The following is a 26,224-nucleotide window of genomic DNA, read 5'->3' as shown; positions in this document are numbered from 1 at the left end:
CCACTGTAGCTGCAAGATAGACATTAATGCCTGATCAAAACAGCAGAGTTTAATGATGGATGGGAAGAGTTTGGGTTAGGGTTGTGCACTTAGTTCTGCTCATAAACATTCTGCATGTGTTCAGATAAAAAATAATTTACGGTACCGTTACACCCCCTAATAAATAACATCAGGCTGTTCAATTTGTTTTGGGACCAATTACTTGCTGACCTCGACTGAGGACATTATCGGGCGGTGGAAGGAGTACTTCGAGGATCTCCTGAATCCTGCCATCACGCATTCCCTGGTGGAAACAGAGGCTGGGGACTCGGCGTTGGACTCTTTCATCACCCAGGCTGAAGTCACCAAGGTGGTTAAAAAGTTCCATGGTGGCAGGGTTTCGGGGGTGGATGAGATCCGCCCTGAGTACCTCAAATCTCTGGATGTTGTTGGGCTGTCATGGTTGACACGCCTCTTCAACATTGCGTGGCGGTCGGGGACAGTGCCTCTGGACTGGCAGACTGGGATGGTGGTCCCCCTTCATAAGAAGGGGGACCACCACCCCAGTCTGGTTCATAAGAAGGGTGACCAGAGGGTGTATTCCAACTACAGGGGGATCACACTCCTCAGCCTCCCTGGTAAGGCCTACGCCAGGGTATTGGCCAGGGTATCGGCTTCAGGAGGAGCAGTGTGGTTTTCGTCCCAGCCGTGGAACACTGGACCAGCTCTATACCCTCTACAGGGTACTCGAGGGTTCATGGGAGTTTGCCCAACCGGTTCACATGTGTTTTGTGGACCTGGAGAAAGCATTCGACTGTGTCCCTCATGATGCCCTGTGGGGGGTGCTCCAGGAGTATGGAATCGGGGGCCCTTTATTAGGGGCCATCCGGTCCCTGTACGAGCGGAGCAGGAGTTTGGTCCGCATTGCCGGCACTAAGTCGGACCTGTTCCCGCTGCATGTTGGACTCCGGCAGGGCTGCCCTTTGTCACCAGTCCTGTTCATAACTTTTATGGACAGGATTTCTAGACACAGCCAAGGGCCGGAGGGGGTCTGGTTTGGGGACCAGTGGATTTCGTCTCTTCTTTTTGCAGATGACGTGGTCCTGCTGGCCTCCTCTAGCCAAGACCTACAGCATGCGCTGTGGCGGTTTGCAGCCGAGTGTGAAGCGGCTGGGATGAGGATCAGCTCCTCCAAGTCCGAAGCCATGGTACTCGACCGGAAAAGGGTAGCCTGTCCTCTTCAGGTTGGAGGGGAGTTCCTGCCTCAAGTGGAGGAGTTTAAGTATCTCGGGGTCTTGTTCACGAGTGAGGGAAGAATGGAGCGGGAGATCGACAGACGGATCGGTGTGGCTGCCACAGTAATGGGGGCGCTGTGCCGGTCCGTTGTGGTGAAGAGAGAGCTGAGCTGAAAAGCAAAGCTCTCAATTTACCGGTCGGTCTACGTTACTACCCTCACCTATGGCCATGAACTTTGGGTCATGACTGAAAGAACGAGATCTCGGATACAAGCGGCTGAAATGAGCTTCCTCTGTAGGGTGGCCGGGCACTCCCTTAGAGATAGGGTGAGGAGCTCAGCCATCCGGGAGGGGCTCGGAGTAGAGCCGCTGCTCCTCCACATCGAAAGGAGCCAGTTGAGGTGGCTCGGGCATCTATACCGGATGCCTCCTGGACGCCTTCCTGGGGAGGTGTTCCAGGCACGACCCACCTGGAGGAGGCCCAGGGGACGGCCCAGGACACGCTGGAGGGACTATGTCTCTCGGCTGGCCTGGGAATGCCTTGGGCTCCACCCGGAGGAGCTGGAGGAGGTGTCTGGGGAGAGGGACGTCTGGGCGTCTCTGCTGAGTCTGCTGCCCCCGCGACCCGGTCCCGGATAAGCAGAAGACGACAAGTACGAGTACGAGTACTTGCTTCTGTTGGGGTTTTGCCCTATTTAGAAAATAACTCAAGTTAACTTGACAACCCACTAACAATAATGTTGGGGGAAACGATGGAACCGTTTTACTCCTAATAGGAGCATTTATTGCATCTATTTATCCGCAGGTTCATTTATTATGTATGTATTCCGGCTTATTGAAATGATCAATGTGTGTAAAGACAGACAAGTTGCTGCTGAGTTATTGCTGAGTTCAGCTGTGGTTGTGGCCACACCCTAAAGTATATTAAGCATTAGTATTTCTGATGACACACTGGTGAAAAAATACTGGAACATCTCTCAATATTCCCAGAACTCTGTGTTCTTCCAGATCAGTTTGTGTGCATCAAGAGTCACGCTGACTCTTGATGCCCCTGTGCACATTGGCTTTTTCCTCCGGGATGATATCAACAACCTTGCTCTGAAATGCAACGACCCTCCCTGTAAGAGGATAAGTGGACCTGGTCGTGCCAACAAAGTGTTCTCCATACCATAGCTGAGCCATCGGAGCTCCTTTCTGAAGGGGTCAAACGTTCACGCCTTGAGCATGCTCTGGCTGCACATCAAGAGTATGACAAATCAATCATCCAACCATTTCACTGCTTTAACGGCACTCCAGCTGCTATGGGTTCTGCAGAGAGGAGGTCATGAGTGCACAATAATCTTTGTGAGAAAGGGTTTTACATATAAAGAAACTGACAACTGGGCAAAAATCCTAAATCATCCCTTATTCTATATATGTCCTTCTTCGAAGCAGTCAGACTTTCTTGCAAACCTTAACATTAGTGATAATCTGTGTTTAACAACAGAGAAGAAAACGGCTGTAGCATTCTCCGTCCTCTGATGGGGCGTTTGGAAAAGCTTAAATATCTCTCCAAGGATCAAGATGGAGTTCCTTCACACTTGGATACGACCTATCCTTCCTTACAAATTTGAGACCTGGAGCGTTCTCAAACATCTTAACAACTTGAGTTTTCTCAAATGCATTGTCACAGTCAGAACCCGGTAGTCACTGTGCAAGCCCGAATTACATGCAACTCTCTCCAAGAACAGTACCAGCAGCAACAGATTAATGAAGAACAAGCTGAGAGACACAGGCTGCAGTAGTTTGGCCTCATCAGCAGAATGAACGCTGTAGAGTCCTCACTGATGCACCAAAGAAGACACGGGCAAAGTTGAAATCATCACAATGGACTTTAAAGCATGGAAAAACATGGTGGACCCCATCCAACTTTCAGCGACACCTACAGTACCGTTTTGGTTCTGAGGATAACCTTCGCATTCAGCCGCCATCTAGGGACATAAGAAGAGCTTTCTCAGTTCTGGGCTGAGATTATTTTGTGGACCAAACCTTGTGTACAACCGATACAGATCTATTTCTTCACTTAATTTTAATTCAACAAATAAACTTAAAGAACGTTGATTGCAAAAGAAAAAAAATGCTGCAGTTTCCTTGATAAAGCTAAAAATCTTGGATCCATTTATCTGATTTTTATTTAACTCAAAGAAAAAAAGTGCATCAAAGAATGATGTTTGTTAATGTCTAAGTCTGTTAGATTTTACACACTGATCATTTTTAGCTCCTAAAGCATTGATCGAACAGTAAAACAAATCAGATTTTCAGTATAAGACCTGCTGATCAACTGTTATCATAATCACTAATAAATGTACCCCTAAACTCAACTGATGAACCAGTTTTGGATCTTTTGGCTCTTTGTTATCAGCATCTTCATTTTTAGTTGAATCTATAGAAAATCCCAAAGACAGCTCAGAAAATAGGATTTTAAGACTTCAACAATGTGATTCCCAAACAGCTTCCAGCTGATAATGGATCTCTTTAGTCCAGAGTCAGTTTTAAGTCTAAAAGTTGTTTTTTTACTCTCTTCTTTTGCTGATTCCTCATATTTATTAGACACACACCACTGGGATTTGGTAGGTTGCAGTTGACAGGACAAAGCAGCCATAATTCAAGGAAACACCTTGAAAGACCTTGAGAAATCTGGAGAGATATGTATCAGGACTATTTTAAAAGACAACAGGAAGGTCTGATTCCTTAAAAGCACATTTTAAAGATGTGATTTTGTAGTTTTTCTAGTTATCTTCTGCTGTTTGGAGAAACTAGTTCTTATAACGACCAAATAAGGAGAAAATAATTGTGCACACACTTGAGCTTTGAGACATGATTGCCTAATAATTCACAGGCAAAGCAGAAAACATTCATGGAACTCAATTCTGTAAGCAGAAATTTCCCAGTATAAGGAAATCCTGCTTACTGGAAACCAGTCCAACCCTTCTCATACCTGGAAACTGCTGAAATGTGGGCTTGTTATGTTGACCATGTTGCATTCTAAGACTGTTGCCACCAAATAAGCCTCTGAGAAAAGATTTTTGCCAAACAACAGAGGATCTCTGAAACATCCAGACTATGGAGGAATCTGGTAAAAGAAGAACAAACTTCCTACATTCAACCAGAACGAGCAGATTCATGACCCAGCCAATAAAAATGATTTTCCACACCTAATGAAGGCAATATAACATAAAGTCAACAAACCCAGCTGCTGTTAACTGAGATTTGATTATTTATCTTTGGAAATGAATCATCTGCAGTCCATAAAAAACAGGCTGTAAATTATTAGACTTAAATTAAGTTTCAGTCTTAAAGAATCCCTAAATGTATCAATTAATGATTATTTAGAGTCAGATGTGTTTGTTTTGAGTGAAACAGTAACGAGCGCGGAGGCACTGAGCAGAACCTTGCAAAAGTGATCACACCTACTGACCATTTTCACATTGTGCCACATTAAAACCTTAAAGTTCACGTATTTATTTATTGTGATTTTACAGATCAACACAAAGTAGTGCATTAATATATAATAAAAAGATAAGCTGGTTTTCAGCTTTCTAATCTGAAAAGTGTGGCCTGCATCTGGATTTAGCCCCCATGAGTATTTTTTATTTATAGGGCAATCTTATGCTGCAACGACAGCAGGTGTGTTGGGCTTCATGTTTCCAGAAGATTTGTACTGGAAGAGTATGGCCTGTCAACAGATTTCCCACCTGAGCTGTGGATCTCTGCAGCTCTTCCAGAGCTACCATGGTCCACTTTCTGCTTCTCTGATTAATGCTCTCCTTGCCAAGCCTGTCAGTTTAGGTGGACCTTCATGTCTTGGTAGGCCTGCAGTTGGTCCATACTCTGGGAGATGTTCAAAGCTTGGGATGTTGGTTTAGAACCTAAACCTGCTTAAACATCTCCATTAATAATTCTTCATGGCGATGAAACATGAGTTCCTTCGTATTCACCCTCAAGCTGTCTTCTGTTGCCTTACAGCTGAGGAGGAGGTTCAGGTAGGATGTAGAAACCAGATGAAGAACAGGACAGGACACGTCTTTTGAAAATGACATATGCAAAACAAGCCGAAACCTTTCTTTCCCAACACGTCTTCTTGCGTAGTTACAACTGAATGAAGACATAGCTGGGGTTTAATAAGACCAAAAGGAACAACAACACACTGACTGGTCCTGAATTATGGTTTGAAGTTTAAAAGATTAACAGCATCCATAGTAATGACTTGTCTGAACTCGTGTGTCGACAGATGAAGCAGATTTGATGATCTCCGCTTCCAATCATGGGAATCATAAATGATTTAAAAGGTGGTGAGATAATTAAAGGTTTGCTGGTAGATAAAAACCTCAAGCTTGTTGACTTTTCTGTGTGCTGACTGACTGCTATGTTCTAAAAGGGAAAGGTGAAACTGTAATTACCTTGATTTAGTTATAATTTACTTACTGCATGACTTTATAATGCTAAACATGATCTTCTACAAGTTGTCAAAGTCCTTTTTAAATTGAGTGTGTGCCTAATATAGAGTGGCTGAGCTCCATGCAAACAACACATCACTGAGCCATTAACCTGGTTGTGGTGGTTTCTGAAAACTTGCTTTAATTTGAGTTTTCTCCCTGAAGGTGTTCATGTAAGATCAAAGTAAAAATAACACTTTGATTATTTAAGACGTATTGTTAAAGTATTATTTGGTTATTATTTGGTTCTCCTAAAACCACCTTCAGAAGTGGTCTGGATCCCTCAAATCTCCATCAGTTTAGCAGTCCGAGATGCACTGAAGAACCAACAACTGTACTGACCCGACTGCCCTCAAGCAGTGTTACAAACAATTTATCTATCATTAGTTCAGTTCAATAACGAGTGCTTAGTGTGAGATGATCAGACATCCAGAAAACCTGTGAATTGTTTCTTCATAATTCCTAATAATTAATTCCTCATTAATCAGTTTGGTTCTGGGATCCTGTATCAGGGGTAGGTGGAGAATGAGTGACCTCCGTTCTCTTTTAATCAGCAAGATACTATATTTTGCCCTGTTTTTATTGTTGTTACTGTTTTAACTGCTTTTAACTGTTTTTGATTGCGTGTTTTAAGTGAATAGTGCTTTTAATTAATTGCTGCTTTTGTGTTAGGAACAGTTATATTTATTTATTTATCTATGTGACGTTATTCCAAACTTTGACTTTTACCTTTGATTCTGAACATGAAATGGTCAACCTGATATCTGAAGGAATAATCCAAATATATAAATATATATTTGGTAGAAAGTTTGTATAAACATACTCTGATCATCTGATGACAGGACATGGTATGGGTCAGTTTTCACTGTATGGTGACGGTTAGGGTCAGGAATTTAACTGAGTTGCTGCTTTATGGGTAAAAATCTTTAGTGACTTTGCGCTGACACTGATAATTCAATCTCCTTTACTTCTCACATGTTGCATCTAGTACGATTAGAGAGCCAAGCGCTTTGTAGCAAATATGTGACTAAGGTGGATGAATTGTGTTAATGTCTGAATAATAACGTAGTTGAAGCAATCGAACGGATCTGTGATGTTACAGAAATCAGTAGTTCTCTTGATATCCTGCTTGTTGGTCAGCTGACAGCCCACATTGTGACGGCGCTATGTGTTAATCTGCATGTAAACACATATAAGATGGCCAAGTAGATAAAATGAGACATCCACGCTTTCCCTGATAGAAGGTCCTGTTCTGGAGGTGGGATTTTGTGATTACCATGGGATCGTTGAGGGGCGGTTTATGTGCTGAGCTTCAATGATTGGTGGACTCTTTCTTGCAGTGTTCTGACCTCTGCTGACCTACCACATTTAGACCTGGATGTTGCTGTTTTCTAAGACGTTGTCTTCAGGCGGTCGCCTGTTTTCTTCCTCTTGCAGATCACTGGGTTTCACTTGCAATGTGGTACAACACCACAAGCAAAACAGCCAGTTGTGCGTTTTCCAACTGGATGCAGACTTCTCGGTTGGGCTTTGTTTGTTTGGCCTTTGGTTTTCTTATTTCTGTTACCCACTGGACTGGAGGGGTGGTGCAGTTTTCTTCACAACTTCCCAATACATCAGGCTGATTAAAATAAATATGAATTAAATATTAATATTTATTAAAATAAATACACAAGTTACCTGGGATTCCTTTAAAATTGGTTAAACAAAATCCCAGGTATTAAAATTCCAAGACTTTTGGAGAAAAAGAGTCTATAGCTTGTCCCCCTGTCAGATGGGAAAGACTGACTTCTCATGCATGTGGTAACTGTGACTGCCTGCTTTATTGAAACAGGATTTCTATAGAATACCTTTTTTAAAATATAGTTTTTCTGTACTAGAGGCCTTTATTTTACATTTTTTGACACTAGGCAGACAGGAAAGAGGGGCAGAAAAAGACACATCCTCATTAAAGACAGTATGTCCCAGTCAGCTATGGGCAATGTGAAGCAGAGACCAGCTGAAAACAAATCAGTGAAAATAACAGGATGTAACAATGCTCTGGGAAGCAGATTAATTTTATTATATGCTTCACTATGTCTTAAAAACATCTTGTTCACTAAACGATTGAGAAAAAATCATCCCGAACTGATCTGAGGATTCCTTCAGGACCTGGAGCTCCAAATGAGGACACATATTTTGCTTTCTTTCTGCCACTGTTGTGACTGCTGTGTTTCTTGACGTAACTCACATTTCGATTGTGAACAAAAGAAAGCTGCAACCTGTTGTAAAAGCATCTAAAACACTCACACCTGATGATATCTTTGTACCGGCATGTCATTAGTGGAGTTTACTTTGAGAATCAGACAGAGATGATAGTAAGTGCAACATATGGGGCCTCTGGGTTTTTAATCACTCTCTAGTGAGCTGTATATTTGCTACACATTCCTTCATCTGTTGTAGTAACCTACACTGGAGACAACCATCATAAATACAATTCAGTTGCATTGGAAAACTCAGCAAACATTCCAACTCTTTGTATGAAAGGCTTCCATGTGTTTACATTTGCAGCATGAGTGCAGCATATACCTCGGTGGACGTGTTAACACATGAATGACTGCAGGGCTCGCTTCCCTGCACCTCTCAGCACATGCTCTCACCTATTCTTTCTCATTTTTGCTTTTCTTGTAAATGCCAGCCTTGGCTGCAGCACATTTCTGACTCGTGACTCAGAGACGAACCTTTTTGACGTAGCAAAGCAGCTGTTACAACGACCTGTGACACCGGTGTTAAATTGTAAACCTCTGTAAAATGTCTGGCAGAGTAAACAGAGGTCCTTCAGGGTAACCAACGATATCTGAAACAACTTCCTCACACGTGTTCAGATGTAATAAGATTAATGTTAGATGATTAAAGATCATCAAGTTTGTGGTTGTCATCCAGACACTTTGGATCGGAGCATTATGTTACTGGTCAGAAGTCTTTAATCTCAGCTTTTTTCAGACGTTTCTAAACAGGTTAGGTCAGGTTTAGTTAAGCCACGTCTCTTAAGCCAGGATAGGCTGAACCTGCTCTGCAGTATAGAGATCCAGACGTCTGTTCGATGACATGACGATGACAACTAAAATGATTTTTCTCCAACTCTTTGATCGCTGCATCTGTTATGTTTGTGGGCATCTGCAGAAGCTTGATAGTTGTGTTTGTTCCTGCATGTATTTAGTGTAATTTGCTTAGTGAATCCAGTGCAGAAATACAGCAAAACAGATGAAAACACTGCAGGATATTTCACTGCTTCGTAAAGTCCCGGGTTAAGTTTCAGGGTATTCTTCCAATAAATCCATTGTGCAAGTTGGGCATTTCAGCTTCCTGTTGCAATAAAAAAGGCTGCAACACAGATCTGACACCTGATCCTCTGTGCAGACGTCTAAGATCAAGGTGGCTGTTGGTTTTTTTGGAAAGAGAATAGCTGGTATATGACACCAGCAAAGAAACTATTAAACTGCACGTCATTCTCTTTTGATTCAGGCGTGCACTTCTGCACGTACATAGAGGCTTGATTGAAGACGGGGCTGAACAATTGTTTTCCTGGTCCAGACGGGGGCTGCTAAGAAAAAGACATGGAAGGACACTCCTCGATTATTTAATTGTATAAACTTAATAATGTGGATTTAAATGGAGGAAATATTTGACAAGAAATTTTTTTTTCTTACAAGGAACGTAGTTTACCACGTTTCCTTTTGAGCTGTTAAAGTGAGTCAGCATCCCCAATTAGAACATATGGAAACAAGCTCATCTTAATGGAATCCAGTGAGTTTCAATGTGCTTTGCGACGTTTAGGGATTTCTCTGTTATTGCTTTGGCCTGTTTGTCCTCATCTCTCTTTATTTTTTCTCACACTTTTTATGTCTTTTTACATTAATGTTCATAGATTGGAGTAAAACTTCTACACAGATGTCAGCTCAGCCGCTCGTTTACTACAGTCGGATCAAATATTCCAACTTTACCTCCAGTCTGATGTCAGAATTTGACTCAAACGTTCCTGTTAAAAGGGAAAAATCCTGCCACTTTGAGGTGCGGTGAATCGTTTTTGTTTTGCATAAGTATCGGGTTCTGCAAATAAAGCCTTCAGTCTGTCAAGCCTTTGCTAACATGTCCCTGCAGCTGGATCAGTTCAGTTTGTTGGACAATGAGGCGTTTGTGTCTTACCGGGAGTATTTTCCGCTGTAGCCGAGCTGATCCACAGAAGAAAGCAGGCCCAGGTGAATATCACTGACATGGTTTCCTTTCAGCTGCGGGCATTTACAATGTACAGGCTGACTGCGATGCCACGGAGAAACTCATGCAGTCAGGCCCTCTGTCCACGCTGCTTCCACTCTGATGGTTCCAGATGAATGTTTCCACTCTTATTTTTCCACTTGTGGCAGGTTTGTCCTTGGATCCCTCTGGGTGGTTTAGTATAACAGACAAACAAAAGGAACGAGGAAGGGTGAAAACATAATTACAGACACTCTTGACATTGACAAAGAAAGACGTGCAATTTAAGCAGCTTTCTGAAGAAAGTTCTGCTTTAATCCTTTGATGAGTGGGAAGGATTATGACAAGTTTCTTTCTTTCATTGCTCCTTCTCCCTAAAACTTAAACATAACCTGTTTTCTTTTGTTCTCAGACATTTCAATTGTTCTAATCTTCTTCCTTATCCTTTAAATCAAGGCCTCCTTTTATCTCCCGATGGGTTTGGTGTTTAAAGGGAGAGAACGCTTCTGTCTGTCATGCTTCACAAAGGCCTCTCAGGCTATCTCGACACGATCTTCCTTCTTCAAACCAGACTGAGGCGAACCTGAGAGTGTGCTTCATAGACAGCAAGGAAACATGTGCAGTCAATCAGCCTTAAAGGTTTCAGGAAGTTTACTAGAGCTCCTCTGAAATAAGCAGGAGTGGGAAGAGGGTGACTTCATCATGAGTACATGATGAAATGTGGTGTTGTTTAAAGGGCGGCATGCAGAGGGTGTCATTGTTAGAGTTTTTATGTTTACCCTGGATCCTTCCTGCAGTAGAGCTGAAGACAATGACTTTTTAAAGTGTTATGAACTGCTGAAGAAGCTCATTATGTCTCATTATCACTAGTCTCTGCTGGCTGAAGAAGAAAGGAATACTTGGATCTTATCCTGTAATTTATGCTGGTAGAAATTTACCGTTTATATCCTGTTGAGACAAATAAATGAAGAACTCATTCAGCTCCATTGATGACAGTACGCAGCAGTGCAGGATCTCCAACGGGCCTTATACTGTCCCTAGCAAAGGTACTCATTTATATTCACCTCCTTTTGTCTCTGAAGCCTTTAAATAAAATCCAGTCCAAACAATACCTTCAGAGGTCAATGTGAATATAAATGCAGGTGTTCTGGGAAGACCTTGGGTCTTTGCTAAACAACATTACAGATCAAACTTTTCAATGCATCATCTGAATATGAACATGGAGGATGGAAAACTCCACACATGGTTTTGGCAGCATCATGCTATGGGAACACTTCCCTTCAGCAGGGTCAGAGAAGCTGGTCAGATTAATGCTCAATCCAGGACAATCCTGGAAGAAAACCTGTTAAAGGCTGCAGAAGACTGAGGTGGAGGTTCAGCTTCCTGCAGGACCCATGTTGACATACTGACCTATGAGGCCTAAATACACATGCACACCACAGTTTCTGGTTGTATTTGTAAAATAAATGTTCACTTTCAAATTCTGCTCTACTTTGTGTTGGCCTGTCACATAAAATCCCATTAAAATACACCAAAGGTTTGCAGTGAAGCTCTTTAGCTACCTCATACTCCTGTGGCTGAAACTGATGTTACGTTTACTGGACTCAAAGCAACAAACTTGACTGAGCAGAAGTTGATCAGAATCAGCACCACTGACACCGTTTCACAGTTTCTAATTTGCTTTCTGTTTTATTCCACCTGCCCCTCACTGTTTGGTAACTCCTCCATGTGTTTTGAATTTATTTGTTGCTAAATTTGGTATTGCAGCTCTGGAGCTCTTACTCAGGGAATTTGGTGTGACCTTCTGGTGAAACCATCACTAGCTCACTGGTATCAATATGTGACAAACTTTCTGAATAAATCTGGTTTGTTTTACAAAGAAAAAGCACAATGAACTGTCAGAAATGAGGTCTATTCAGTTCAGTTCACTGCCTTTAAATTTAGACTCAGATCAGGGATGTCCAAAGTGTGGTCCGGGGGCCATTTGCAGCCCCTGGAATGATTTTGTCCAGAATGATTCAGATTTGTTGATGACATTTTTGTTTAAATTCCTTGGTTTAAGACCTGATACTCTGAACAACCTGATGAAAGTATTCACTCCCCCTCTTATTTTGCAGTTGCTTCAGCACTAATTCATGTCAGAGTTGAGGGCAGCTGGCTTGTGTAGTCTAAGAAGAGCCCACTCTGTTATTTCTGAGGTTCTGTCAACATGTTTGGGTCAGAATTAAAACAGGCCTTACTTCTGTACCTCCTAAGGGAGCCCTGTTGTCAGGAAAATTACCTTAAAGCTATTATAATAGAGCTCTTTTACTTTGTCTAGTTAGAACAACTGGCAGGACTAATGAACACGTCTGACGCTGTAAAACGGTTCTCCCTTGTCAAGGTTATAATAAAGCTCATTTGAGTGGTAACCATCAATCTCTTCCTTTGGTAAATACACACACTCCCCAGTACGGGTGCTTCATGCAGATGGAAACTTCTTATTTTTAATTAGGGCAAAATTATTTCCGACATTTTAAAGTGTTTTAAAAAAAAAGAGACTTAAAACCTGTTTTTACTTTTGAAAATAGACTAAACTTTTTTCAGTTGAGCCTAAAAGAATCTGTCAAATCAGAGTTTCAGATCTACGATGATTTTTCCATCCATTTCCTACAAAAATCTGACTACTTTAATTGTTTAATTAACATATTGCATGCTTGGGGTTTTGTTGAGAAGGTAAGAAAAATAAAATCACCATATGAAAACTTTTTACTTGACAAAAAGTTTGGACACCCCTGCAGTAGATCAACCACCATGCAGCCACTAAATTAAGTGATATACTAAGTAATCCATTGTGTTAATAATAAACCCTACCAATAAGTACAGAGCATTTCTCATTTACAGTAACAGAATAAATACTCTTCACAATAAGGGATTGGCTCAATTTTTATTAATGTTATAATTATCATAGATTCAAGTTCCAAGAGAAACAAAAAAGTAAATTTTTCTCAGATATTTTCTTTCATTACACATTGCACATTTCCTTTATTTTGGGAAAGCCCAACTAATATTGCTATAAGACTTACTGTGTAAGTAAATGCTGCTTTCATACGTCAGATCTCTAATGTTTATACATCACGGGGTAAACACAGATGGTTAGTGAAACTGGACCATGACTAATCATTTCCTCTTCCTTTTGACCTTATGCTGTACAATTCACCTGAAATATGGAAAAAATATGGAAAAAAAAAGAAGCTTCAATAACACCTTGTTTTAAATCTAGTGAATGAGAATAACTTCGGTTCAGCTGTTCTAGTTGGATTTTACTTGCATTTGCTTCCTTTAACTAAAGCCGTCGTTTATAGTGAAGTTACAAAGTGACATAGTGGCCTCATTCAACAAAGGTATCAGTCAGGAAAAGAGTACCAAATAATGAAAAAGTAGATGCTGTGACACAGTGAAGGCAGTCATCAGTAACTTCTGGAGAAACAGTCGTGTTGAAAAAACTTGACCTTTCTTCAGATCAAACGAAAAGACAAGACTGAACCTGGAAGAAGCCCAGGGCAACACTGAAGCAGCTGTGGGAATCAGGTACTGATGGTATTCTGCACAGGACAACAGTCTTCAGTAGTCTCCATATGTCTGGATGAACAAGTAGAGTTAAAACACAGAAGGCCTTTCTTCCACAGAAACCTCCAGGTCTGACTAAACCCTAACCCAGATCCTTGTGGGCCCTGAAGCAGGCAAAGGTTCATTCTTGGGATGCGTTTCCAAAAAAACAACACAGAGCATCACAGAAACTACACCATACCCACAACATGGTGACGGCAGCATCATGCTGTGGGATGATCTTTCTCCACAGAGTTTCTGTCAAGATGGATGAAATCATGAAGTTCTAGTCAGTTTTGGCCCAGAACCTTAAGGTGTCTGCTAAAAAGCAGAAGATGATAAGGGGTTTTATTTTCTTATTATAACAGAGAGTCCAAGCATCCAGATCAACAGAATGTTCTGGATCGGCCGAGCCAGAGTCCAGAACTAAACCTGGCAGAGGGCTGTGGAGTGGAGATAGTCTCTCAGACTCTGAGAGATATGGAGAACTTTTGTAAGTAGAGTCTGCAAGAGACTGAATGATGAAAGGAAATCAAACGCTGCTTGGTATTGATTTATGGTTCTGAATACTTCTACAACCCGGTTCTTATATTTTTTAATACATTTCTTTTTCCTGTGTAATTCCCCAGGACAAATATGACATCAAAGATGAAAGAAAATATTGATGTTAGTCTCGTTATTTTACGTCTTGTTTCATTACCTTCGGTACAATTTCTGTAGCTATGCACATTTTAACTTGGAGAAAGACAGAACAGAATAAATTGTCTTTTCTAATCATTTTGTCCATCCTTACTCATTGTTTTTTTATGTTTGTTTTACAATGAGCAGACATTTATTGATATGTAAAACATCAATGTAAACTTTCTGCTATTAAACAGATCAAATAAGTCATTTAATGCCACAGAGTTTACATATAGTGCCCGGCTGACCTCCTTGTAACCCATATTGACCTGCGGCTTTAAAACAATAAACTGCTCATATAAATCAATGTGACGTTGAGTATAGAACATTTAGATCTGAAATGTTCAGAATGAAAACTTCCTTACAGTAGTTCTCAGCAGTGACAGTAAACTTTTTCCCGGCTGACACATCCTGCAGGGAGCTGGAAGCTGTGTCGGGCATCAGTGAAATGTTGGGAAACACGTGTGGAAAAGCAGGAGAAAAGCCCAGAAACTTACCGTGAGTCAGATGTAGCTCAGATGAAAAGCTCAAATGTAGTTCAGATGAAACCTCCGCAGACCAAGTGTTAGTCTGACTGGATCAACAGGTTATTTAGAGAATAGGCGTCTCTCTCTGACACACACACACTCACACATACACACCTCCTCTCCATGGGTGGAGTTTGATTTGTGATTGGCAAGGTCACAATCGCTGGCCGGCTGGACCCTCAGAGGGAAATGTCAGAGGGGTTTGTTTTCAGCGTGTGGCGCTTCGTCACTGTGTGGTGTGGGCCATGTGCTGCTAGATGTTCACCAGACATGCATGAGTGAAGCTGTCAGGGACACCTGCTGAGTCAAACACAGTGTAAAGGCAGCTCTTCATCTAGTTCAGAAGAAAAACAAAACCCTCTCAGTGACCTTCATTAAACCGACTTCTTTTTTAGGGAAGCTCCTGTAAATTTCTTCACACAGTAACCTGGAGGTGTAGCACCACCTGCCAACCTCCTGGGCTGTGGAGGTAAACCTGTTGGGCTACGTAAAAACAAAAGGAGAGGGGGAAATAAAATGAGGGAGTGACATGCTGCCAAATTTATGACCACCTCTGATAAGCCTGGAGTAGATAAATGACCAGGAGTCGATTTTCTAAACCATCAAAAGAAAGAAATGCCTCAACAAGTTTGGTCAGGCAGCAGTTAAGTTGTCAGCTCAAATAACCTGAAATACCACACACTCACACTGTGAAAAGTCAACACAGAGAATATACTGATACACTTATCACTGGTAACTTGGAACATGTTCGTATCACCTTTCTGCAGCATTTCCGCAGCATTTCTGCAGTATTAAGTCTGCCTGATAGCTCAAAATGATAATAATTAACTATAAAAACACACCAGAATGAACCACACGCTTGTCCTGGGTGGGACAAGAGCAAAATCTTCACTAAAAACATTTAAAGTTAAATGTAATATTGGGATATTTGTTCTAGTTCTTAGCGTATTCAAAATACGAATAAAGAGTTTTGAAAGAAACAGCATGAAAAATTGATTTCTTGAACAATTTTATATATTGATTCAAACTAAACTAGACTAATATGTTAAAAAATATAATTAAGACACACATTAAACATCCAAGACTGGATTAAACAACCAGGCTGATTTCTCATCCCATTGACATTCAGTTAATCTTGGTTCTTTTCCTTAGCAATAAAAGATTCAGTGATTAAGATGTCAGGTAAATAATAGAGATTTAATGATATTTCAGGTCATAATGATCCAATGAGAGACAATTCTGGTTTCACGAGATCAAGACCAAACAAGATTTTATCAATATTTTTAGGAATCCCCTTTTTTGTTTTCACAAATAAAAGTTTCAGCGTCTTTGGACCATATTTACGGTGGTCCTAATGCCCGAAATATTATTGAAATGACATTTTTTCTGTTTCCATGAGTAGAGTAGAAGCTCCGGATATTACAAACTGTTTTAATTAAACTCTTGTCCAATTTAGGAAAAAAATTGAACTTCAGATGATCAAAAGCAGTTCCCTAAAGGGTGAAATAGCCCTTTACTTTAGTGAGGAACTGAAAGCTGGGAATCAAATCCTGACTTCTGCATCTTCTTTCCAGTTGTACAGCTTCATTTTCTTATGGTGCTTAAAAATCATTTGTGTCTGTAAGTTTTCTTTTGTTTTATCATGAATCCAAACTTTTACAGCTGTGGGAGCATCAGAGCCTATTCCTACAGGTGAGGTCAACCTGACTGCAGCTGATCAGCCTTTTCCAAAAGGAGAGAGTATGTAATCATCAGTTGATTAAGCTAGTATGAAACACATCTGTGGGCCGTATAAATTAATGCACAATCACCTTAACATGACGAGGAGTTTGAATGCTTGAATGATCCCAGAGGGATCTAAAACTCATAGGTAGGAGATGGCAAAGCTCTATTGAGCTGAAACATTACATCAGCTGTCTCCTGTTATGCTGCTCAGTCTTTAATTTATTGCCACCTAGTTGTGGGATCATCATATTCACAATATGAGGTAGAACTTCAGCTTGTAGCATCCATTCAATAAAAATACAGTGTAATCTTATGAGGGCTCAAAACTTATGCACCATTTGAGAAAAAGAGTATTGTTTGAAATAAAGCTTTTAAAACACAACTGTTTATGAAAACGTTTACCGTCCTGGTAATCTCAAAAAATGCCTAGTGAATTTCTTCATGGTTAGACATTTACATACCCTAAAGTTACAATACCAATTTAGGAAACACTCACCGGTGGAAGTATTTTAAGGCAACAGCTCAGACACGCTACTTCCTTGCACGACATAATTCAAGCGTTATGTTGTTGAGGTTTTATGCTGCTTGAAGTATTGGAGCCGTTCACAACATACATGATATTATTAAGACCATTACGTGAAGATACTGATGCAACATTGCAGTAAACCTGCCAGGGATTTAAGGCTTTAGGTCTTCTAAATGGACAATAACCCTACGAATATGACAAATTAGTTAGAAAGTGGCTTAAGACAACAAAAAAGTACTGAAAAGTACTGGGCAGAGCTAAAAAAGGTGCGTGAGCGAGGCAGTCTACAAACCAGACCCAGTTACACCAGTTCTGTGAAATGAGCCAAAATTCTGTCTTGTGAAAGGAAACCCAAAACATTCGACCGTCAGACAGTTTAAAGGTAATTCTTCCACATATTGAAGACCTTTATGTAAACTTCTGACTATAAAGAAGGTTTCAAAATGTGTCTCATCAATCTGGCATCAACAAAACTATTTTAATCATCCTAACATCCCAAGATGAGAATAATTCACCATCTTCTTTCTTTACACTGTTAGCTGGTTCTTTCATCATGTTCTCAGAAATGATTTGGATCATCACCCTGTATGAACAGTGGCTGTGAAAGGGTTGGAAAGCCTTTGACCAGCACGAAACTGGAGAACGTTTAACCTGTTGAGAAAAACTTTAATGATGGATGACCATTTCTGTTTATTTAAGACAATATTATTTTAGCAAGGTGCAACAGCAGTGGGTGAAAACACAGATTGACCACTGTGTCAGTGGGCTGACGTCTTCCAGAGGTGAGAGGAGAGCTCCAGGTGAGGCTGGATTAGACTCTCCACTTCTGGTTGGATTAAATCCCAGATGATCTTGATCTTTTTCTCTTTGAGCAGCTTCCAACCCCGTGATTCATTTGCTCCCACTGAAACCCTACCTCTGCATGCATGCACGCTCACATGTGTGCTAAAGGTGTTCCTGGACCTCAAATAATCCCGTCAGGTGCCTGGTTTTCCGTGTCCCGCCGAGAAAATCCTGATTACTGATGAAAGTGAGTGGGAGGGACTGTTTGTAGGTTAGTGAAAGATTGCTGTGGCTGTGGATAAGAGGATTTGGGTGGAATTAGTGTCATTCCTCTATCGCCACGAGGAATGGATTCATATCGATTTTAATCAGAGATAGAACCACAAAACCAAACACAAAGCGGGCAGATTCACGCGCTGCGTAAAGAGGAGTGAATGGATGAAAGGAGAAGATTCCTGCAGATTGCTGCGGCTGGAGAGCTGTGAGGAGATACCTCCAAGATGTTGTGAAGTTTTACTCTCAACTAGGAGCTCTACAGAGGAGGAAATACCCAGCCACCGTGGGATGTTGGACCAGAACCTTTGGCTCTGAGTGTGGATGGTCTGGCTGCCGAGTCCTGGAGGTGGAGCAGGGAGCTCGCTGCGGCGGGGATGCTGCAGTTGTGTCGGTTTTGGCAGGGAGACCTGTGAAAAATGAAAGTGGACGTGTTGACTTGCTTGGTTCTGACAGCGGCCAGCTTTGTTGCCATGGTGACCGGCGGCCGCAGCTCCAACCGCAGGAGACACAAGGAGGTTTTCCTCGGAGAGAACAGCAAGTTCAAGTTTGGAGGGTGAGACACACAGACAGGTTAAAGTAGTGATTTCATTTTAACTCCTTTAACAGTTTGTTTAGGAGTAGTTTAACACAGAAAATAAAAGGATGCAGTGGCATAACAATGGCAGATGGAGACATCATATCTCGCTAATCTCCCTCAAAGTGAACCATAAAGCAAACATAAATGCCACATCTCCATTATGTTACATCTCCTGTTTGAGATTTGACAGATGCTCTCCCCTCCACGTCACGTCATTCTGGAGGACAGGGATTTAAAGGCACTGAATGGAGAATTAGCTCCACCAGCTGCCAAAGCTTTACTGTAAAACTTCCAGCTCTCCCAGTTTCATTCAAGCCAAAAAGGTTCACACAGTGCTAATTAAGGGTGTAAGGATGGTGTAAACCGGTCTGTATTTGGCATTTCATAGTTCCAGAGATAGTGGTGTTGTTTTCGGCAAGCTTGAAAATACTGGCATCTGTAACAAAGAATGCAGATAAATGCACAGTTAGAAATACACTCACTGGTCACTTTATTAGGTACACCTGTTTGGCACTTTCTTAGGGGTTGGTGAGTGTACAGTCCCTAACTGCATGCGTTTAAAGGGCAAGTAGTGATATTGCAGTGATTATCAAATCAGATAGAAGATAGTTTGAAGTCCAAGGACAATAATGGTCCCATCCCAGTAAGGTGTGATGGGAAAAGTAACAGCTGTTTCCAATCTGCTAATCAATCAAAGATTATCAAGGACAAGCAATCTCAGGTGTCTCATTAAAGCTCAGTTAAATAAGGAAAAAAAGTAAAAGTGATTTAGTGAGCCTGAACATCATTTTTGTTAAGTGTTCTGTTGCTGTTTAAATGTAAGTTTATTGGGAAATTATTCAAAAGAGCTCCAGTTTTTGTTATAACAAGCCAGGTTTATTATTTATGTTGATTTTCTGTTTATCTAGATTATTTATTCACAGACTTATCTTATTGTTTAATTTGAGCTTAAAAGAATAAAATGCCTCAGAACTAAATGTCCAAGTTAAGGAGATTAAATAAAATGATTTTCATTTAATAATCAGTTGTACATCCTATTTTTGTCAACACATGTGACTGAGGGGGTACCTGTGGTATTACAAAACAGCTCAGGGGGGAGTCAAAAAAGGTTGCTCTGATTAAAATGCACTAAATGGTCAGAAAGAACATTAAAACTTAGCATGCTACTATTAGCTTGTTGCTAGGATGCTAGCGGTGGTTAGCATGACTCACAGCAATGTTAGCTTGGCTCGTATTATTATCATGTTAAATTAGGGGAATTTTTATTTTATTTTTTATTTATTGATGCAGCGATAATGAAGATGTCTTTTCATAGTATATAGAAAGCGGTTTCAGAAATAAAAATGATCTCTGAAGCTGAATAATTAAGGTTTAAAAATCTCAGGCAAACATGAAAAGAACACTCCCCTTTGTGTTAAAATATTTTATTTAGTTGACATTTGTTTCAAACAAAAATTGGGCTTCAAATTAGCGGAGCAGACAAACTGAAGTTCTTATCGGGTTTTTTGCTGAGGTACGGTCACTAGGTATAAGTTTGTAAAACTGAAGATTTTTAATCAAAAGTCATAAGTATTTTTTATGTTGCTTGGCTGTTAACAAGTTCTGTGATTTCACTTCAAATCAACAAACCTGGGATTCATATGATTTAATCACTTTCATTTCCTTTTTATATAAAAACCTGTTGAAATTTGAGTACATTTCTCATTTTTACTCAGAATAAGTAGAAATATGTAAAACTGACTCAGTGTGTTCTGCGTGTTAATAATCTCAAGCACTGCTGGCTGAGTTATTGAAATTAAAAGTGAGTTTGCACCATTTCACCAGAATTTAAAAGGAAAACTGTTCATTTTATGCAGTTTATACCACTCCTACTGTAAGGTTTATTTTAACTCCAAAGTCTAAAGCTTCATGAAGTTTACATTTTCTATTTTTATAAGAATATTCAGAAACATTTCACTCAAGTTCAAACCCTGTGTCAAAATCAAAGATTTAATTTCAAGTGGATTAAAAATGTTGCAAAAAGAGACACAGTAACATGACACACTTTTGTAGACAAAGCAAGTTGTAATGATGATAATGGCACTATGTCTGATTACATTTTACTTCCTCAGCCTCACACACATACCTGCTTCAGTTCAGTGTAGTCAAGTCACCTTTTACTGCTTTTAAAGCTGATTACTGGCTCAATAAGAACATTTCTGTAAAAGCTTTATGTTTATTTTCTTTTCTGGTGCTCAGTGATGTGTTGCAGCAGTAAGGTAACAGTATTACCTTGATCTGTAAAATATCAGAGCCAGGTCTTCGGTGTTTGAAAGACACATGATCTATGGGAGCAGGAACTACAGGGTGACTGGAGGACAGTAAAAGAGAAATCCCACAAATCCACGTTAGCAGTCCTAGTCCAAAACACAAAAAACAACCTGGAATCTGCTAAAGTGAAATTAACAAAGAGATCTAACATCTCTGCTGTGTAACGGCTTGGTCCGAGCACCTCAGTGGGGTCTGATGTACTCTGCAGAGAAATTAGTGACTGGGGATTATTCAAAAATAGGATCCAGGTCTTTTTAAAGCTGATTCCAAAGCAATCTTCCAGAAGCAATGTAAATTAGCACAAAATCACAGCAAAGTCAACTTCCTGAGGTCTCTGAGGTTTACCTCCAACACACATCTTTCCCCCTGAGGTCTGAAATAATGTCTCAAGTCAGCTATCCAACCTTTCCTCATTTAACACAACATTAGAGACTCATTTATTTAGCTTTCATTTTTCATATAGTTCACAATTCTGCTTTATAAAGCAGTCATGAGCCAAGAAGATCCATTCAAACCCAAAATAAAAGATACCAAGCAAACCATTTCAGCATTGTGCACACCTTATGAGACATAACATGTGCCACCTTATAAAATTTTACACAATATTAGTACTTTTGTAGATTAGAGTTCCTTGTGTGTTTCTAGTGTCCATTTCTTTTTTTTTTTTTTTTTTTTACCATGTCCTGTCCGGCAGAGTATCGCTCAGAATTGTTGTCAAGAAATTGCCCAACAGATTTACTTTCACAAGCAGAGCATCACAGCTAATGCTTTAAAGCTCTGCTTGATATTTATAGAAGAAACTTTATTATAAACTTCTTGGGGAATATTTCAATTGTTACGGACACAGAGACTGAAATGAAAAGGAAAAAAGAAGCTCAAAAAAGAGAGAGATGGGGGAAAAGGGAAAAAGGGGAGAAAAGGAGGAAAGAGTGGAGGAGAGAAAGAAGGATGAAGAGAATACAAGATTACACCCTGCTTGCTTATACACCTGCAACCGTTTTTTTTTGTTTTTTTAACAAAATAGTACACGGTACTTATGAATGTAAAATGTACTTAGTGAGAGGTGCAGCCCAACATAGAACATCTGTGTATCTGTCAACACCTGAAGCTTAACACCTGTGAGTATGAGTGTGGACGCGCTTTTGTATACAAGGTTTCTCCACAAAAATATGTGAGGACCCACAGACCTGCCCCATGGTCCCCGAACGGACACTGAGGAGATCCGAGCCACAGACATTTAAAGGCCCCCCAAAGCACAGGAACCCCAGGAGAACCACCGCCGGGACTACCGCAACCCCCCTAGAGAAGAGCAGTGGAAAGTCCCAGGGGAACCACCCAGCAGCGACAGTGCAGAAGCCCCAGGTAGCCGCAGCGACGAGCCCACAGGCCCCGCCGAGCAGATCCAGCCATAGACCCAGAGACCCAAGACCCCGGGACCCACCACCCCCCAAGCAGAGGCCCGACAAAGCCCAAGGGGCCAGGCCCCGGCAAGCAGCCACCCGAAGTGAGCCAGCACACACCAAAGCACCCAGCCCCAGACACCAAGAACCACAAGTACACCAGCGGGCAGAGACTCCAACCACCAGCACGTAGTGTGGCGGAGAGGAAATAGGCCCCCCATAGAGGCTCTGACTCCAGGTGCAGTCAACACCCAAACTCCCAAACTCTTAAATGAGCTTCACAATCCAATCAAAGCTACCGTTATCCCTGTTGCTTGTGCACCTTATTTCTACCACATTTTTCCTTCCACTCAACTTTCCATCAATATGTTTGGATACATCACTCAGATTCTTCAGTAATGACCTTTTGTGGACCTGCTGGTCTTCGCCATAGCTGTATATTTCATAACATAGCACACCCGTATTGAAAATCCTTGTTTATGTATCATGTAATAGTACCATTGGAGTTTCATTAACTGTAATTCATAATCATCAAAACCAACATACCTAAACACTGGAAATGTATCAGTCTGTGTGTAAATCTGTATGATATATAAGTTTTACTGTTAGAATTGAATGACTGTGATTAATAAACTTTTCAGTAATATTTGTATTTTTTGAGACAAGACATGTTAGAATACAAACAGGTCCAATTCATTTCCTGTTTTGCTATATTCAACTTGGACCTGTTGACATTGGAGGAATCCGTCTCTCAGAGCTGCACCGGATTAATCTGTAACCTAAAACAGCACTGAGTAGCAAACAAAGTCATTTAACTCATCGTTATTTGGTGCATGTAGGTGTTCAGTGTCGTGTTACTGCAGTTGTTACGGCTGAATACAGCTGCTGACAGCTGCAGTCATGCTGCCTTCATCTACTCCAGTCCGATTATCAGGAGTTCCATCTTTCTGAGGTCCAAAATGTCTCTAAAATCAGATAAAATTTGCTGTCTTTAAGAAAGACCTTCTTCCACCAAAAGAAACATAAAACTCTTCACTTGCTGATGTTTTTAAGGAAGGTCATGTGAAAAAGTGTTACACATATTACTTTAATTTATTACCCATATATGAACAATTAGGAAACATTATAGTCAGAGCAGGTAGAGGTGGGTATAATTTCTATATCTAATTATTAATGTTTTATTGAATAATTTAATAATTATTCATTCAAACCCCACAATCCTTTACGACAAAAGCTGCATAAAGTACATTTTTAATGACTAAAATGGAAGTTAAATATTAAAATATAATAAATTAATGAATAAAATAATTTGGTAAAGTATTTTTCTTTTGAAATCTAACACCAAATAAATGTTTTTATAATAAAACAGTTACAGTTTACTGTGCCGTGTTTTCATTTTTATTCCTTTATTCTCCATATTCATCTGGTTTCCTCTAACACTGGCTGTCTGCAAGTCCGGACATCATTTCTCTGCTTCGTCAACAAGATCTTCATGTTATGCTGCAACCTGAATCAAATATTGTTCAAATTATACATTTTTTTAGTAAGCTGCACTTTGTACCCCGGATTGACTCCATACCATAACTCTTTGACAGAACTATCCCTAAACTCCTTCCTGTGGTGTCTTTAGTTTGGGTCACTGTCTTGTTGGATCACAAACCTTAGGCCCGGTGTTACGTCCCGAACAGGCTTTCGTTCACCTTTTCTTTATACTTTGCTGCATTTAACGCTCTTTCCATCCTGCATGCTGACAAACACCCCCACACCATGATGCTGCCACCACAATGCTTCATTGGGATTGTACTGGGCAGGCAATGAGCAGTGACTGGTTTGCTCCACAAATAACATTTAATACTGAAGGTTAAATGTTGTAAAATTAGGAGAGATAATTTTATTTCTTGAAAACCAGCAGAGAGGCTTTTTTCTATCCACTCAGTGGAAATTTCCTCCTGAAACCTTAACTCACAGAGGTTCTCTGAAGCTCACAGACCATCAGCTCCTCCTTTCATTCAGTTTTCCCTTTGCTTTGCTCAGTGTGGCCGAACAAGCAGCATTACGAGAAGCCCTGGTTGTGCCAACTCACTCATGGTGGCCACTATGGCCTTAGGAACATTCAGGGCATCAGAAAACGATTTTATCACGTTCTGCAGATCTGTGCCTTGCAACAAAACTTTGTTATTCTGCTGATTTGCAGAAGCAGGCTTTTTAAATCCTGTCCACTCAGGGTTTATTACATACGGACTCCACTTAAGGTATAGAAACATTTCAGTGCTTTGTTTCTGTGGAGTCCTGAGTGTAGATGAATAAGAAGGATAAAAACAACAATTGTAGCATCAGGCTGCAGCAGGGTATGGATCGATTACTGGTGATATTACAAAGTTCTGCATCATACTGGATGCATGATTCATGTCAATCTGCAACACAACAAAAGTTAGAGAAGTGAAGAAAATCTGAATAAAGCCACTATTCTCAGCCCATATGTTTAAAAATGAATACTAAATACTCCTTATGAAACTGTAGCGCTAACAATTTAACCTCTATGTAGCAAATAATTGGACAATTTTCCTCAATATTAAAAAGCAATAAATGAGAAACATCAAAAATCAGTTTAAATGTTTTGTCTGTCACAGATATTTTAATTTTTTTGTATATTGTTTAATTTTCTTGGACTTTTTATCTGTCTACAGGCTGAATTTCATTGTATCACCTTTAGGCCTGATATTAGATATTAGATAATTAGTTTGTTTGGAATGTTGGGCTCATTTTTATTTATTTTTTATTGTTATTAAAACATTTTTTTCTGAACGTTGTCTTTCTTATGTTAGCACACAGTACAGCCACTTTGTTATTTTTAGAAATAAATTTGTTTAAATAGTAACTCCACAGAACTGCTTTTGTCTTATCATCTCAATAACAGGTGGATATGTGTGACTGCAGTAACAACATTTTTCACCTGTCAGACAAACAGGTTTTGTAATTTTTAATGCTACTTGTTCACTTGTGCACTGCATGTTTGCACGTGTTTGTTTTTAAGTCATTAATGCACTCAGTCCTCTCTTTAAATCCTGCTGAACAGAGTTTGATTTATTTTGACGTAAAACCACAACTATGTGTAATTTGTTAACGTATTTCTTGTATTTGACACGTGTTGTTGCCCCCTGGTTTTATCTGACCTCCACTACAATAAAAGGCTGTAAAACAAGAAAAACAATAGAGCTTATAGAGGACATCTATGTTTGCACAAATGTTGTTTGTGCATGATGCCATAACACGCTTGCCATTAAGTTTATGGTTTTGGTGGAATGAGAGAGAGCTGGAGGTGAGGAGGGAGAGGATTAAATGAGAAAACCACAAGCTGTGTTGTCCCTAATTAAACCTGCAATTACAGCCTAAACTAGAGCTAATCACTCAGCTTTCTGTTCGTCTGTGTGTTCATTTGCAGACGCATCGATTACAAGCTGAAGAGACAAGACAGCACCAAAACGCTGCTAATAAAAAGTGAACAACTGCTGAGGATCGAGGAGCACGACTTCGCCATGAGACCGGGCTTTGGAGGTCAGAAACAGAAAATATAAGACATAAAAATCCAGCAGAAGTATAGTTTAACAGACAATAGCTTTCCTCATTTCATCCCTAATCCCTGATGATTTAATCCACTCACTCACACACAGAAAAACACTCCCACGCTGATGATGCCGGTGCTTTGATGATGGACACTGGGTCATGTAGATAACGGATGTGTCAATCCAGAAATCAGCTGCGCCGACCCAGATATCACCATTGTGTGGCGAGTGTTAATGCAGTTTGGGAATACAGCAGTGAGCTCACTCAGATATGATTGGGACCTGCTGTGTGTGTGTGTGTGTGTGTGTGTGTGTGTGTGTGTGTGTGTGTGTGTGTGTGTGTGTG

At 40.4% G+C, this 26,224-nt stretch overlaps 1 protein-coding gene across 3 annotated transcripts in view; it reads left to right on the top strand.

The window, feature by feature from the left end:
• The window catches only part of LOC124857656 (gamma-aminobutyric acid receptor subunit rho-3-like), a 63,570-nt gene that overhangs the window by 10,086 nt on the left and 27,260 nt on the right, over positions 1-26,224 (top strand). Inside the window, exons 1-2 of one of the 3 annotated variants that reach the window (XM_047349000.1) lie at positions 18,118-18,581; positions 25,758-25,870. In XM_047349000.1, the coding sequence (XP_047204956.1) occupies positions 18,445-18,581; positions 25,758-25,870 (250 nt within the window). In that variant the 5' untranslated portion in view covers positions 18,118-18,444. Of the gene's footprint in view, positions 1-18,117; positions 18,582-25,757; positions 25,871-26,224 lie in introns of those variants that run through there. The other 2 variants (XM_047348999.1, XM_047349001.1) reach the window with 2 other exon arrangements.

Source organism: Girardinichthys multiradiatus, chromosome 21 (assembly GCF_021462225.1).
Source record: "Girardinichthys multiradiatus isolate DD_20200921_A chromosome 21, DD_fGirMul_XY1, whole genome shotgun sequence".
NCBI classification, from domain to species: Eukaryota; Metazoa; Chordata; class Actinopteri; order Cyprinodontiformes; family Goodeidae; genus Girardinichthys; species Girardinichthys multiradiatus.
Note: the sequence above shows the minus strand (reverse complement) of the source record. Positions and strands in the feature narration are given on the sequence as shown.